The 13,571-nt window shown below is 45.6% G+C and overlaps 1 protein-coding gene across 1 annotated transcript; it reads right to left on the bottom strand.

Annotated features, from left to right (window-relative positions):
* Positions 1–238: 238 nt before the first annotated feature.
* On the bottom strand, positions 239–6,418 carry LOC119400081 (uncharacterized). The gene is made up of 4 exons (XM_037667009.2): positions 6,128–6,418; positions 4,901–5,074; positions 3,614–3,740; positions 239–838 (listed from the first exon to the last, which is right to left on the bottom strand). The coding sequence occupies exons 1-4, from the start codon at positions 6,194–6,196 to the stop codon at positions 333–335; spliced, it is 876 nt and encodes a 291-aa protein (XP_037522937.1). The 5' UTR covers positions 6,197–6,418; the 3' UTR covers positions 239–332.
* Between the last annotated feature and the right edge of the window lie 7,153 nt (positions 6,419–13,571).

Genomic DNA, 13,571 nt, shown 5'->3' with positions numbered 1-13,571 from the left:
ACAGCATTAAAAATCAACTTTTGGTGCAGCATTGAACTTCACGCTAATGTAGTTGCTCTGACTGAAAGGCACGAAGGACAAACGACAGTTCTCTTTGTCCTTAGTCCTTCGTACACTTCGCTCAGCGCAACTATATTAGCATGCCGTACCAGCTGGCCCACGTTGGAGCTTTATGCAACTTCATGTTCAAAGTGTGCACCGCGTAGTATTTCGAGAATCAGAAAGGAAGAAGCACGAGTCTCTCGCAAACGTCTACTTTTATGCACATTCTGACATTCAGTCATCTACATGCAATCCGTATGCACGTATCGCTAGTAAATATCACATTCTCGCTAGTCAGGTCCTACTTTAAGCTTGAGAGTGATCGGTTTTTTACCGGGGCATCCATTCAGCTTGAAAAGCCCTTGGCCGGCTACGTTCTGCCCATTAATCGTTACCCCTCCTCCTCCTCGATTTATTGTTGGTATTTCCGTCGGCGTCGGCTGAGGTGCTGGAACAGGCGCTGGCGCAGGTGTTGGCACAGGCGCTGGCACTGGCACAGGTGCTGGCACTGGCACAGGTGCTGGCACTGGCTGTTGGGGCTGCTTCGGACGCGTCTCGCCTTCTTGTTCCTTGAGCCTCTCGACGTTCTTGAGGTACTTGCCTCGGATGTTACCTCTGGGATCGTAGACCGTCACCAAGAAGTAAGTGCCGTTCTTCCCGCGAGCGATGCCGGTTCCCAGAGCGGACGTCTTCTTCCAAACCATCTGAGTGAATTCTCTCGTGCCCCGTTGTCGATGGTTCTTGCTGAAGTCGTAGTGTTCGCTTTCCTTGTACCAGGTGTCCACGGCATCCCTTCCTGCGGGATGAATTGAAAAAGGAAACCGCAGACATATTAAACGTCACCACCCTAACCAAGTCAGGAAGAAATTGGAAGTGATGATTTTCGCGGGCGTAGCTGAACGGAATAGCGGCCACATTGACTGCGAAAGCGCCGATGACGTGGAGGCCAGGCGTATTACACTTGTCTGTTTGCCGCTGCCTGTAGCGCGTGCTCTCTGTTGCTGCTGTTGTCATTCTTGTGCTTGTTGGTGTTGTTGATGATGACGATGTTCCACCACCGTCTTGCGAGACTCCCTTCATTCACCTACCTTGTCATGTGAGTTGTATTAAAGCATCTAGCTAACAGAATTAATACGACATTAGAGTTCAATCAACCAAGGGACCAGGCAGGATTTCGTACAGGCTTCTCAACAATAGACCATATTTATACTATCAATCAGGTGATAGAGAAATGCGCGGAATACAACCAACCCCTACACATAGCCTTCATAGATTACGAGAAGGCATTTGATTCGGTGGAGACATCAGCAGTCATGCAGGCACTGCGGAATCAGGGCATCGACGAAGCCTATATAAACATAATGGAAGAAATCTACAGCGGATCCACAGCCACTGTAGTCCTCAATAAAGAAAGCAACAGAATCCCAATAAAGAAGGGCGTACGGCAGGTAGACACGATCTCTACAATGCTATTCACCGCGTGTTTACAGGACGTTTTCAGGGCCCTAGATTGGGAAGAATTAGGGATAAGAGTTAATGGAGAGTATCTCAGTAACCTGCGATTCGCTGATGACATTGCATTGATGAGTAACGAGGGAGACGAATTACAGCTCATGATTACTGAACTGGATACGAAAAGTAGAAGAGTCTATAGGTCTGAAAATTATTATGCATAAAACTAAAGTAATGTGGAACAATCTTGGCAGAGAACAGCGCTTTGCGATAGGTGGCGAGACACTTGAAAGTTGTAAAGGAGTACGTCTACTTAGGACAGGTAGTAACCGCGGAGCCGAACCATTAGAGTGAAATAACTAGAAGAATAGGAATGGGATGGAGCTCATTCGGCAAGCATTATCAAATCATGAATGGTAATCTAGCACTATCCCTCAAGAGGAAGGTATATAACAGCTGCATCTTACCGGTATATACCTATGGATCAGAAACCTGGAGACTTACAAAGAGGGTTCAACTTAAATTGAGGACGACGCAGCGAGCGATGGAAAGGAATATGATAGGTGTAACCTTAAGAGACAGGAAGAGAGCAGAGTGGGTCAGGGAACAAACGGGGGTTAATCGTTACCCCTCCTCCTCCTCGATTTGAAATCAAGAAGAAATGGATATGGGCCGGGCACGTAGCACGTCGGCAGGATAACCGGTGGTCATTAAGGGTAACTGACTGGATTCCAAGAGATGGCAAACGCGTGAGGGGGAGACAGAAAATTAGGTGGGTGGATGAGATTAAGAGGTTTGTAGGTATAACGTGGCAGCAAAAAGCACAGGACCGGGTTGATTGACGGAACATGGGAGAGGCCTTTGCCCTGCAGTGGGCGTAGACAGGCTGATGATGAACGCATCTAGCGCACTCTGATCTGCGTTCAACAGTAGCATCGCTCTAAACATTATTCCTCTGGGCCGAGCACGATGTGGAACCGCGTAAAGTTTCTTGTTAAGCTCTAGTGGTTAAGTTTTTGTACTTAAGCTCTAGTATCGCTTTCCTAGTAATGAAAACAGAAAAAACATGCTGCACATAAATGCAGCAGTACTACTGTATCAAACCTATTAAGTAGAATGGAACACTGGCAGGGTCGGTAATCATTCATCGTGGCTAACAGCGCAAGAAACACGTAAGAGTACTAATGAAAAATATTTCAGCCGTTTTGTCTTTACCCCACATTTTCATTATTTTTTACATAGATTAAAGGAAGTCACGTCTAAGTTTAGAATAAAGGTTGAGTTTTCGAGTAAAAACAAGGTAGAGGTCTTTGCCAGGCAATAAATAAGCGTTTACCAACAAAGGTAGTCGTACCGGTCAACATTGCAGTATGAAACATCCTCTATAGTTCCTTTCTTGATCCATTGCGTGGTATATTCGATGCTATTCTCACGTGGTCGTCAGCATATAGGTCAGACCAGGCGGCGCTTGAATATTTGGTTGAGAGAATACCACAGTTCTTGAAAAGCCTTTGCACATTCCCAACTCTATATGCATTGTCGCGATTGTGAGTGTCATCCGCCTTTTGATAAAACAGACATGCTATTCAGGCGCCCTGAAAAGTTAGCAAGATATGTTATGAAGGCGTATTTCATAAATGAAATAGGATCACAGTGCCTCAGCCAGCCATCCATTGCCTTAATGGATGACGAAGCTTCCTCGTTAGATTGTGGATAAGGATTTTCTGCTACCCCGTGCCTGCTTTCCTGGTTACGTCATACTTTCGCTGTGTGCACGTCTACTATTGCGACAACGCGTAGTTGCACAGAGTACCTTGAGTTGGTTGGCTATGAAGGGCCAAGGCCAGGTTGGTCACAAGGTGCTAAGTTTGTCTAATAATGTTCGCGTTTTTTTTTTTTCGTACAATAAACTTCAGTTAAAAGTCCGCCCTGTGTTGTATGTCCCCTTCTTCGTACGCGTTACCCCCGGTTTTAGTGACGATGAATCAAACATTTTTCTCTATCATTCTGTAGGCAATCACTCAACCGTCTAGCCTCTGTTCTTCGTCCAAGTACAGCACCCCACAGGTGTGGAACACACAAAGACGAAGCCATAACGTGGGCAATAATGTGTGCTTACCTCTAATAGGGTGTTCTTCGTCGTAATGTCCTTCGTAAATGTTCTCGCCGTACGTTCTTGACCTCCTGCGCATCACTTTGCCCATTTTCGCCAAGTGATAAGCCCAGGCTTGAGCGTAACGGTCAAGCTGAAAAATGCGCCATGGAAACAAAAATGTACAGGGAACTCTCTGTGAACTGATCCGGTAGACTGTAAAAACATGCTTTTTTTTCATTGCGTTAGTATCCCACCTCAACGCAATATAGGTGAAGAGTGTAATTCTGACAACTTCCGCGGCGCCTCTTGCAACCAACACTCGTAGCTCCCGCGGGTAACCTAATTTCTTTAAAAACTGAGCTAGCCTCAACTTTTATTACCATGCATCTTCAATATCGACACGTCCGCTCCAAACCACAATATAGGAGAACACAAATATCATCACCGTCATTATCGTGGCAAACTACACCCTAGCTATCGATTACCTCATATCCTATAGTTGCCTCATATCTTCTAGTTACGTTATGTACCGCTATAAATAAAAAACGGGCACGAAGATCACCCTTCCCTTCGATTTTACATGATACAGGTACTTCAGCATGTAATTTATACCTTTATACACATTCAATGTAGCTAAGTTACCGTGAGTTAACGTAACATTTAAGAACATGAAAAAGGCCAATTGGTCGAGCGGTTTGTTTATTGTACACACTAAACATTTTACACCCTTAAGGGTGGTAATGTCATTAACACCCTTTGTACTCTCTTAAGGGTGTAAAAATGTTTAGTGTGTACAACTCAGCGACACTGCTGCTGCACTTAATCATGATCAAAACTAAGCGTAACATCCTGCATGCATGTTTTGCATTTGTGGTTCATTCCATTCATGTGGTCAAGTGGTTATATTAACTTACGTTATAACCACGGTTGCCGTTGGGCAGACTTCAAAGGAAGTCTGAATTAAAGCTAAAACTTGCCAGAAGTGACCAAGCCGCTTACCTTTCAGAAAACTGCAGAAAAAATGCGATAAAAAATTTTGAAGTGCCCTCGAGCCAAACTGAAATTGTAGTTGCCAAAAAGTTGTCAGATTGGCGGAAAGTAGAGACCGCCGGCAACCATGGTTATAATGTCAACCCCACTTTGAATACATCGTAGTTTAACCTTAAGTTACGCCTTATAGACCAAAAACCTTTTGTCTAATTTAGGGTATCCGCACACCTCGACAAGAAAGACCTACAGGCCCTTATCTCGACCCCGCTTCCAGCGTTGCACGCATTAATCTGCGACTACTCTTTCCCCGCCACTGCTTACCTCATCGTCCGAATCAAGGGGCTCGGCATTGTGCCGCTTTCTGTAGTGATTGTGCCGCCTGCGGACTTGTCGCTGCACTTTCCTCATAGAACGTGTGAAGACTCCTTTGAAGTCTTCGGGTTCGGAGTCCTCGTTCTCTTCTACGTCTCCAGCTCCACCACCGCCTTCTCCTTTCTGTCGGGAAATGACGGAACTTTACTTGGATGTTACTATTGTGGGGACAGACAGACAGACAGACAGACAGACAGACAGACAGACAGACAGACAGACAGACAGACAGACAGACAGACAGATAGATAGACAGACGACAGACAGACAGATAAGATAGATAGATAGATAGATAGATAGATAGATAGATAGATAGATAAGATAGATAGATAGATAGATAGATAGATAGATAGATAGATAGATAGATAGATAGATAGATAGATAGGATAGATAGATAGATAGATAGATATATAGATAGATAGATAGATAGATAGATAGATAGATAGATAGATAGATAGATAGATAGATAGATAGATAGATACCCGTGGAGTAAACGGTGCAGCCACACGTTTCTCTGCAATTCTGTTCCTCTTTCCGATTCGCCCGGCGCATAGGGTAGCCAACCTGACAGTTCTATCGTAAACGTTCCTGTCTTTTGCATTTCTCAGCGAGAGCCAAAGCCGTAGCAACATCCACAGCGACTACGATGGTCGCAGCAGACATTGGCGGAGTCAATGGCAACGTTGCTTTCTCACGAAATATGGGAGAAAGACCGGTACGTTGTCGCGATGCTTCGACCTCTTATGGACACCATACCCTTGCTCTTGAACAACCTACATATTACCACAGCCCGAACTGCACTGCAACTCCTGGAGGTTCTTAATGCGCCGTTTTCAGCGCTTCAGTGACGCCGTGGCTCGCGCACGGTCTCCCGAAAGGCTGCGATTCCCCATTCGAATTCCACAGCTCTGAAGTGTAGGTGAGAGGCACTCCAGCCTCAGTGACCATTCGTTATCACGTGTGTGTGCAGTGCTCGTCCTCTGTATCTTTTTCGCTTTCTATTCTCATTTTCTTTAAATCCCCATTGAGGTGTAGCAAACCGGACGCTGGCCTGGTTAACCTCCCTGCCTTAGTCTTCTCGCTTTTTCTCTCTCTCTTTCTTGGTTTGCACAGTCTGGTATATTCCTGGATTTTTTTCGCGGACGGATGGGAAGCGTACACAAATTTCTGAAGTCTTACCTGGGAGAATACTGGCGAGCATAAAGCTGCAATGAACAAAGCCGCAGACAGTGATGCAGAAAGCTTCATGCTCCCGTTAGATGCCACCAATGAGACTTCCAAATCTTCTACGCCTCGCCTGATACCGCTGTAAGGATTAAGAAAGAAAAACCGCTACAGGTGCAGAAGTATAAAACTTGCGCGAGAAGCAGCGAAGCGAGCTTAGAGGCTACCCTTGTTTTCTGTTTTTCAATAGGATTGTTCCACTCGAAATAAATCAAAACCGCTTGCGTCACTCAAAGAAAAGATACAGCGCTTGGCTTCAAAGAAGTCCATCTGTTTCAATGAGCTATAAGATATCGGGCATGAACGCATTGTTCTTCGACGCGACCTGTCACCAAGACGAGAGCATTCAAAAAGAAACAATGCGCAGCAGAGCCAATTCTGACAATGCAGCGAGACGGACCTTGTCAACTGTTTGAAGCCCATTCTTCGCAGTAGGAAATTTGATGCGTTGCCTGTGGACGTCCTTCAAAGTGTCGCGCAGAACATGTTACGCAACTTCTCCGTGCAAACGACGGTCACAAGTGGGACCTCTCTTCCATCCAGTGAATCGTACCAGTCTCATGCGTTCAAACATGGACGTCATAGAATTGAGGAATGCTCACGAAATATCAACGGATTTGACGCAAAGTCTGTGGTCAGCGTTTCGTGACAGACATAGAGCCGCCGGAAGCGACGCGGGCAATTCCTTGTCAGGCTTTTCATAGTTATTGCAGTGTGAATAAAATTCTACCGCATTGATTGGCGACGAAAATAAAAAAAAATAAAATCCAGTTCAATCTCAAGTGAAAGCTGTACGAACTGCAGAGCTTTGATTCGCCTGTGTTTCCCTTGTGTTTACGTACCCTTTTCTATTCTTTTGTGTTCTTTTCTTGTGTTTATCTGTTTTTTTCCTGTGTTTATGTGCTATTTATTTATTGTTCTTTTCTGTTCTATCTTGTGAGTATCTGATTTGTTTTGCGATTATATATTTTTTGTTCAATGATTTCCTTTCTAGTGATTCTTTACTGTTTACTGCTTCAAGCGCGGTGCGTCTAACTCCCGGCGCTGGCGTTTCCCCTCCGCTTCTCTCTTCCGTGGATCTGTCATTAACTCAAGTAACACAGGACCGAGGCCTTCAAGTACACAACTAATACACACGTAGACATCAAGCATTATGGCATAAGGCCCAGTCTGCGTCGCAATAAAGAAAACGAAGATTCCTGATAAGCGCAGTTGGAGTCTTGCTATACCTGAAGAAAAAAAAATCAAGGCAGCTTCGCTCAAGTGGTGCCAAGCCTGAAAGAAGAGCAGAGCTGTGTGGCCTGCCTTGTTTCTATTTAGTTTTCTCTTTCTTTGGCTTTTTTTATTTCTCTCTCGTCTTCCTATCTCTTTTTTCATCTCTTTTTCGTGTCTCTTTCTTTCTATCTCTCTCTGCGTATTTCTCTCTATCTCTTTCTATATGCCTTTCCCTCCTCCTCACCCTCATTTCCCTTTCTCACCCCCTTGCTATACTATACTATTCAAGGCTTTTATTTTCTCTCTACCTCTTTCTTTGTGTCTCTATCTTTCTCCCTTTCTCTTTTGTTAGGCTAACTGTTGACTTCTTCATTTTTAGCGGACCAGTCGTGAGTAGTTGGATATACCCGATTTCTGTGGCACATAGCCGTTTATGATAATGAGTAGTGAGATTTACGCATTTATGATGGTGATAGTTTTTTGGTTCGCCGGACAAGGAACGATTTGCTAAACAGCTTAGCTATTAAAAATCTACGCCCATCGACTCCGTGAAGATAATCGCACAGTAACGCTATCTATACGCGATGATCCTGTGGCATTCCTAACAGTGGCCCTCGCTGCCATCAGCGCTGGCGGCAACCTTTCATTGCCCTGCTGCCTGGGCTTCGCGACTTAGCATTTTGGTATCTTGGCCTATCCGTTGTCGCGTGGCCTCTGCCAGGCGACGTGCATACGCGCCAGTCTGTACGATTGGCTAGCGAGATCACGTGTGGTTAAGAAAACGGCCAAATCTATATGATTGGCTAGCGAGTCACGTGATGTCGTGAATCCACCACTAGGTTCGAATCCACCGCTCTTACACCTAATTCTGATTCGTCAATGGGAGATCACGTGACCTGCCGGCACAGCCGGTGTCACACACCCGCTAGGACCTTCCTGCCAATGCCGACTACTTTTAGGGCACGCACACGGTAGACTATGACATGTTCGAAGTAAAAATGAAATAAACTTACGACGCATTTTAAGCAGCCCCACCACTATAGACACTTCTCACTCCTACAGCTGCGAAGAGAAGTCGTAGAAAATATCTATCTGCCGTCCCCAGTCATTTCGCATAAGTTTTACTATGAAGCTCGACAACGTGTGTGCAAATGTTGCATCTAGATAAAACCATTCTCGGTTTACTGGTCTCTGCCAACATCCTTTTAGCCAACAGTAAATATGTCGGCCTACTGATCACAATACTGCAAAAGGAATGAAAACTCGTATATTTTAAATAACTGCCGTTCAGTTACAGCTTCTGTATGCCTGTCCAAAATAATGCGAGCCTGTACGACTTCGAAATAGCTTTTTTTCTTTAATAGCAGACATTAAAACACGTGCCATAAACTCTGTTTACAGCCACATCTTACAGGTTGCCATAGTCTGATGCACTCTTATTGCTGTCTCAAAGCAAACATCAAGCATTTGAAGACAACATATTGATGGGTGCTAACATTCGAAATTGTATAAGGAAGGGATTGAATAGAGTTCTATTCGAGAAAAATGTACTGAACACTTACTGTTGCGCAATAACGGCCCCAGGCTTGTACAGCCATCGCGGCATGGAAACAGGCCATGGACAGAATGGCAGCGAGTTTCATATCTCGAATGCGCCTCTCGTTGCCTTCCCTACATGTAGCAGCGCCAGTGTTCAAACGCTTCATTTTAAGGACGTGCTACGAAAGCCATCATTTGCGCAAGAGCTCGTTCGAAAGGAACATATTAACAATACACGCAGGACCACTTTTCGTTTGATATTTATCGAAAGAACGCATGCCACTTCAGGGGCATCAAATAGTATCTCCTGCTTCAGGAACAAAAAAAAATGGACGTTTCGGGAAAAACTTTGTCGCTTGGTGTGTCGGTTGACGACTGACGAATGCATAGAAATTTGACAAGGAACAATGACTCAATAAAGCTTTCTAAATGTCCTTGGGAACTGCTTCCTTAAAATTGTTTCCCACTCATTCTTTATTAATTACCGAAGTCTACTTGTCACGATATGTTATGCAATACTCGGCGGACGTGTCGGCCTGTTCGGAGTGAAATGCACCAACACGAACAACAAAATGAGGAAGAGACAATGATTTCCCGGGTCATTCGGACGTTCGATAGAGTACTTAAAAGCATACAGTGCTACCTCACGAAGCTCCTATGAGTTTACACAAGGTGACTTTGACACCTAAGCGCGGGCCCATTCTTTTTGAGAGCTCTCCTCGACCAGTTCATCGAAGCTGCCTCCCCGGTTTCTTGCCATAGTTTTGCAGATGCTTCGCGCACACCACAGCCATATTTGTCGACCTGTCGGCGGATGAAATGCGCATGCATACGCGTATTCTTAAAATTTTTGTTATTTCTGTTGTGGACCTACAAGACAATCCGTGGATTTTTCTCGGTCTAAAGTAAGAATTGTCACGCTGAAAACGGTCGTTCTTAGGACTAGTAACGTCCAGTAATGCCACACGACACAGTAAAACGCTTAGCACGCTAATGTGATCGATGTCCCAAATCTGGTTTGCGTCTATCCTTTACTCGGATTGACCCTTATAGGAGCGAAAGCCTGAAGTCTCTCGTTGAGCAGGGCCTTGAACGAAACGCGGCAGGGGAGTCCTTCCTCCCAAATGTTTCCTTCTGCCATGCTGGGAATTGGACCTTAATCCATGTACTTAGCGGCGCCACACATCAGTTTCCACAGTCAACAACGACGTTTTATATCTAGGCAACAATGAAGTGTGACAACGTGTAATGACAAGTAGCCTTTCTAAAAATAAAAGAAGTGAAATTGTCATATGAGGGCTGATCGCCGAAAAGCCCCCGCTCGAGAGAGCATCAGTTATTGAAAAACGGCGCATACAGATATTTATATGTGACCAGCGCACGATCAAGGGCCTCATATCTTTGCGCTCGCCGGCGCCGTGTTTTCCGCGAACGACGATGCCACCAAAATCAGTGAGTTATAAAAGCTTCGCTTAATAGCGAAGCTCTCGTCGACGAGAATTGCTTTCCCAAAACTTTTCCTTTAAGCATGTTGTCTGTATCACGTCGAGTACTAGCGACATAATTAGAAATAAAATGGTCTTGCAACACTTTCGAGCACGGTCAGAAAACGCTGTCGATGGGTAGTCGAGGCGCCTGATGAACTAGAAATAATTCCCTCTTCTTTTGTACAAATGGTGCCATAAACCCAAATGACCGTGCCACAAATCCGAAAGTTACGGCCACTGGCTGACTTGAGCATCGTGAGCTGCATAGTTACAGCGGCCACCGCGGGATGCCGCCACATATACGCTTGCGCTCGCGATCAACGGAAAATGAACAGAAACAAACAGAAAATGAAGTGCTGAAGGTCATGACACGCGCTGAAGAACGGGCGCATCATTTCGTCCCCAATTACCACCAACATGCAAAGCTTCGAAGGCCACATCATCCTCGTCAAGACCACTGAGACTTGTGCCGGTTTTGAGTGAAAATTCGTAAATTACCATTATTAATTTATATTCATTGTTCTGATATTCTTCGACAGCCATAGAATTCATGTTTGTCTTTTCTTTTTTTAGAAGTATATTTTCTTGGTCAATACCCCAGGCTGGGTGTGAGCCAGTGATGAAGGTCATCATCATCATCATCATCATCATCATCATCAACGTTCCAGCCATTATCAAGCCACGGCAGGGTTTCAACGACCTCCTCGGCGTCCCTTTACAGGTAAGCAAAAACCTTTTGTATCAGTTTACTTATGTGGACGTGCTGCATCGCATTCAGCTACAGAATACGAGAAACATGTTAACCGACTTCCGTTTGACACAGGGATGAGTAAGGCACAACGTTCATCTTCTCCCATGCTTGTACGATTATTATATGCGAAAGCATGTTACGGTGCAGCCCGGCTTTTCCGTCGCACCCTGAGATAGTTGCATCCTTTTGCTATAAGCTATATCATAGTATACTGCTGTCCTAGGAAAGGCGTCTGATTGTGAGTGGTTGTGGACCCGTAGAAAAGTGCAAGCTTCACAGAAAGATCTGTGTCGAATCTCCTGCGGGAATTTCATTGTGAGACACGTCATTGTTGCGGCCATAGGCGCGCGGACGGGGGGGGGGGGGCGCCATGTCTGCATCATGTATTCACTCACAAGGACCTCTCCCGTCATTGCTTAAGGACCAGGGTTATGGCCACGCAGGTTTCAAGGCACCAGCAGTTGCATTCCAAGAACTGTTTACTTCTCAGGTTTACTCCTGCAAAGTTAGGTCATCGTGAAAAGCACGTCGTCGCTTCACTTTCATGTTTTCCTATGTTGTGAAGCATGTTTTTTTTTACTCAAACAGAGGGGGGGGGGGATGACAAACTTTTCACCCCCCCATGGAAAACTGCGCGCGGCCTGTGGTTGCGGCTACAGTTGCGGCGTTCCCTGAAACACTGTTCTTCGGCAGCAGCAGCACGGAGTCTTCGCTCTCCATTCAGCGTTGTACAGCGTCCCCAGTTCGTTGTAAGACACTGGGCAACGCCTGCACTGGAAAACACTTTGTGATGTGCCCAGCGTCTCTCCGTGCGCTGAACGACAATCGGAGACATTGCAGCTCGCTGTTTTTTGTCCATATAGGGACATTTCTGTTTAATTATCGAATATAAATTATGCTTAAGGGACCGTAAACATGAGAAACTTCTATCATATTTTTAATGCTAGGCATGGAAGGCTCTTGATTGGGGACCCTGATAATGACGCGGAAGCGTACGATGGCGTGCAGAGTATTCCAAACACTGTACAATTTACACACTACCTTTCACGATTTCAAAAATTCCTGCCAAGTGGCGGAAAAATTTCCAGCGTTCGCCTTAGACGACGCGAAGACGAAAGCAATCCTTTTGTTCAGCATGTGATTCTTTTTCTACTCAGTTTATTCTAGTAATCTCCCCCCCCCCCCCAAGCTTTCTGGGCCTCGCGTGGTTTTTCACTGGGGCTCTTCGATTTTCGGACTTCTGGCAGCTTTCTGGCAATCAGGGATAGCCAGAGGGTCAGCCAGCTGGTTCCGGTCGGGACAGGAAACAGCGTCTTGGTCACGTGTGTGGGAAGCCCGAGACAGCCCGAAGCTGCCCCAAGATTACAAAATCGAACGCTGGGACAGCCAGCCTAAACGTAAACACCGCCGTGGCAGCAAACGAAACTTTGCGGCACGTGCGCGTGGGTTTTTCTGCATTGCCCGCTTGAAAATATGTGTCTAGGTTTGATGAAGAGCTGCAGTGATATTCTCGAGCATACGGATTTGGGATACGATCACGTAGGTTCGCAAAATCGTGCGCAACTCGCCCCGTCCGCGACCAAAACAGCCAGCTGGCGCACGGCGCCACGAAAGCGATGCAAGGTGAGCTACCGCGCCGCTAACGGCTTAACCAGCTCACGTCTGCTTAGTACGGTAACAGTCGCTGCACAACACGACGCGAAAATCTCGCGAAAGTGATCGTGTTCCCAAAAGAGCTCGAGGATCTATCGCGTACTACGTCGCACACACGCGTTGACCAGCTTGCGTTTTGTCATAACTTGAGACGTGCGGTGGTATGGGTACCACGAGTGCGCGTTATATCTAAAATAAACTTCCGTGTGACGCGTCTTCGACTCGTTAATGTTGCCTGAGCCTCTTTTCCAGTCCTAAGTGGCACTCCAAAAATTTTATGTACTAGCTCAGCTTTTATTTGAGCTACTAGGTGATAACCGCGTACATACTGCATGGAATTATTACTAAGAGGTGGAAAAAAACAAAGCCGACGATGAAATAAGCAACAAAAGGATGTATACATTTCTGAATTCATCTTCGTTTTTTCACATCGACGCGTCGTAGCATAACATAATACCATACCTCATATATTGGCCCGTAGATCGAAGTACGCTCGCACGCCGTTCGCGACCAACGAGCATCACACAAAAAACAACGTCGCGATCGCTTTTATTCGATCAGTGCATTTTATCAACATCGAAGACCTAGTTGAAATAATTAAGTTCTGACGGGGTTCACGCACGCAAACATACGACGGAGCGAAATAGCTAGTTCGATCACAATCGTCTCAGCTAAATGCACATAAAGCACACACGATACCACAATCGAATACTACTACGAAAAAATAAACTCGAAAGGGGTCTCCATGCGTTCG

Source organism: Rhipicephalus sanguineus, chromosome 7, assembly GCF_013339695.2.
Source record: "Rhipicephalus sanguineus isolate Rsan-2018 chromosome 7, BIME_Rsan_1.4, whole genome shotgun sequence".
Lineage (NCBI taxonomy): Eukaryota > Metazoa > Arthropoda > Arachnida > Ixodida > Ixodidae > Rhipicephalus > Rhipicephalus sanguineus.
This window is presented reverse-complemented; position numbering and strand designations above follow the sequence as displayed.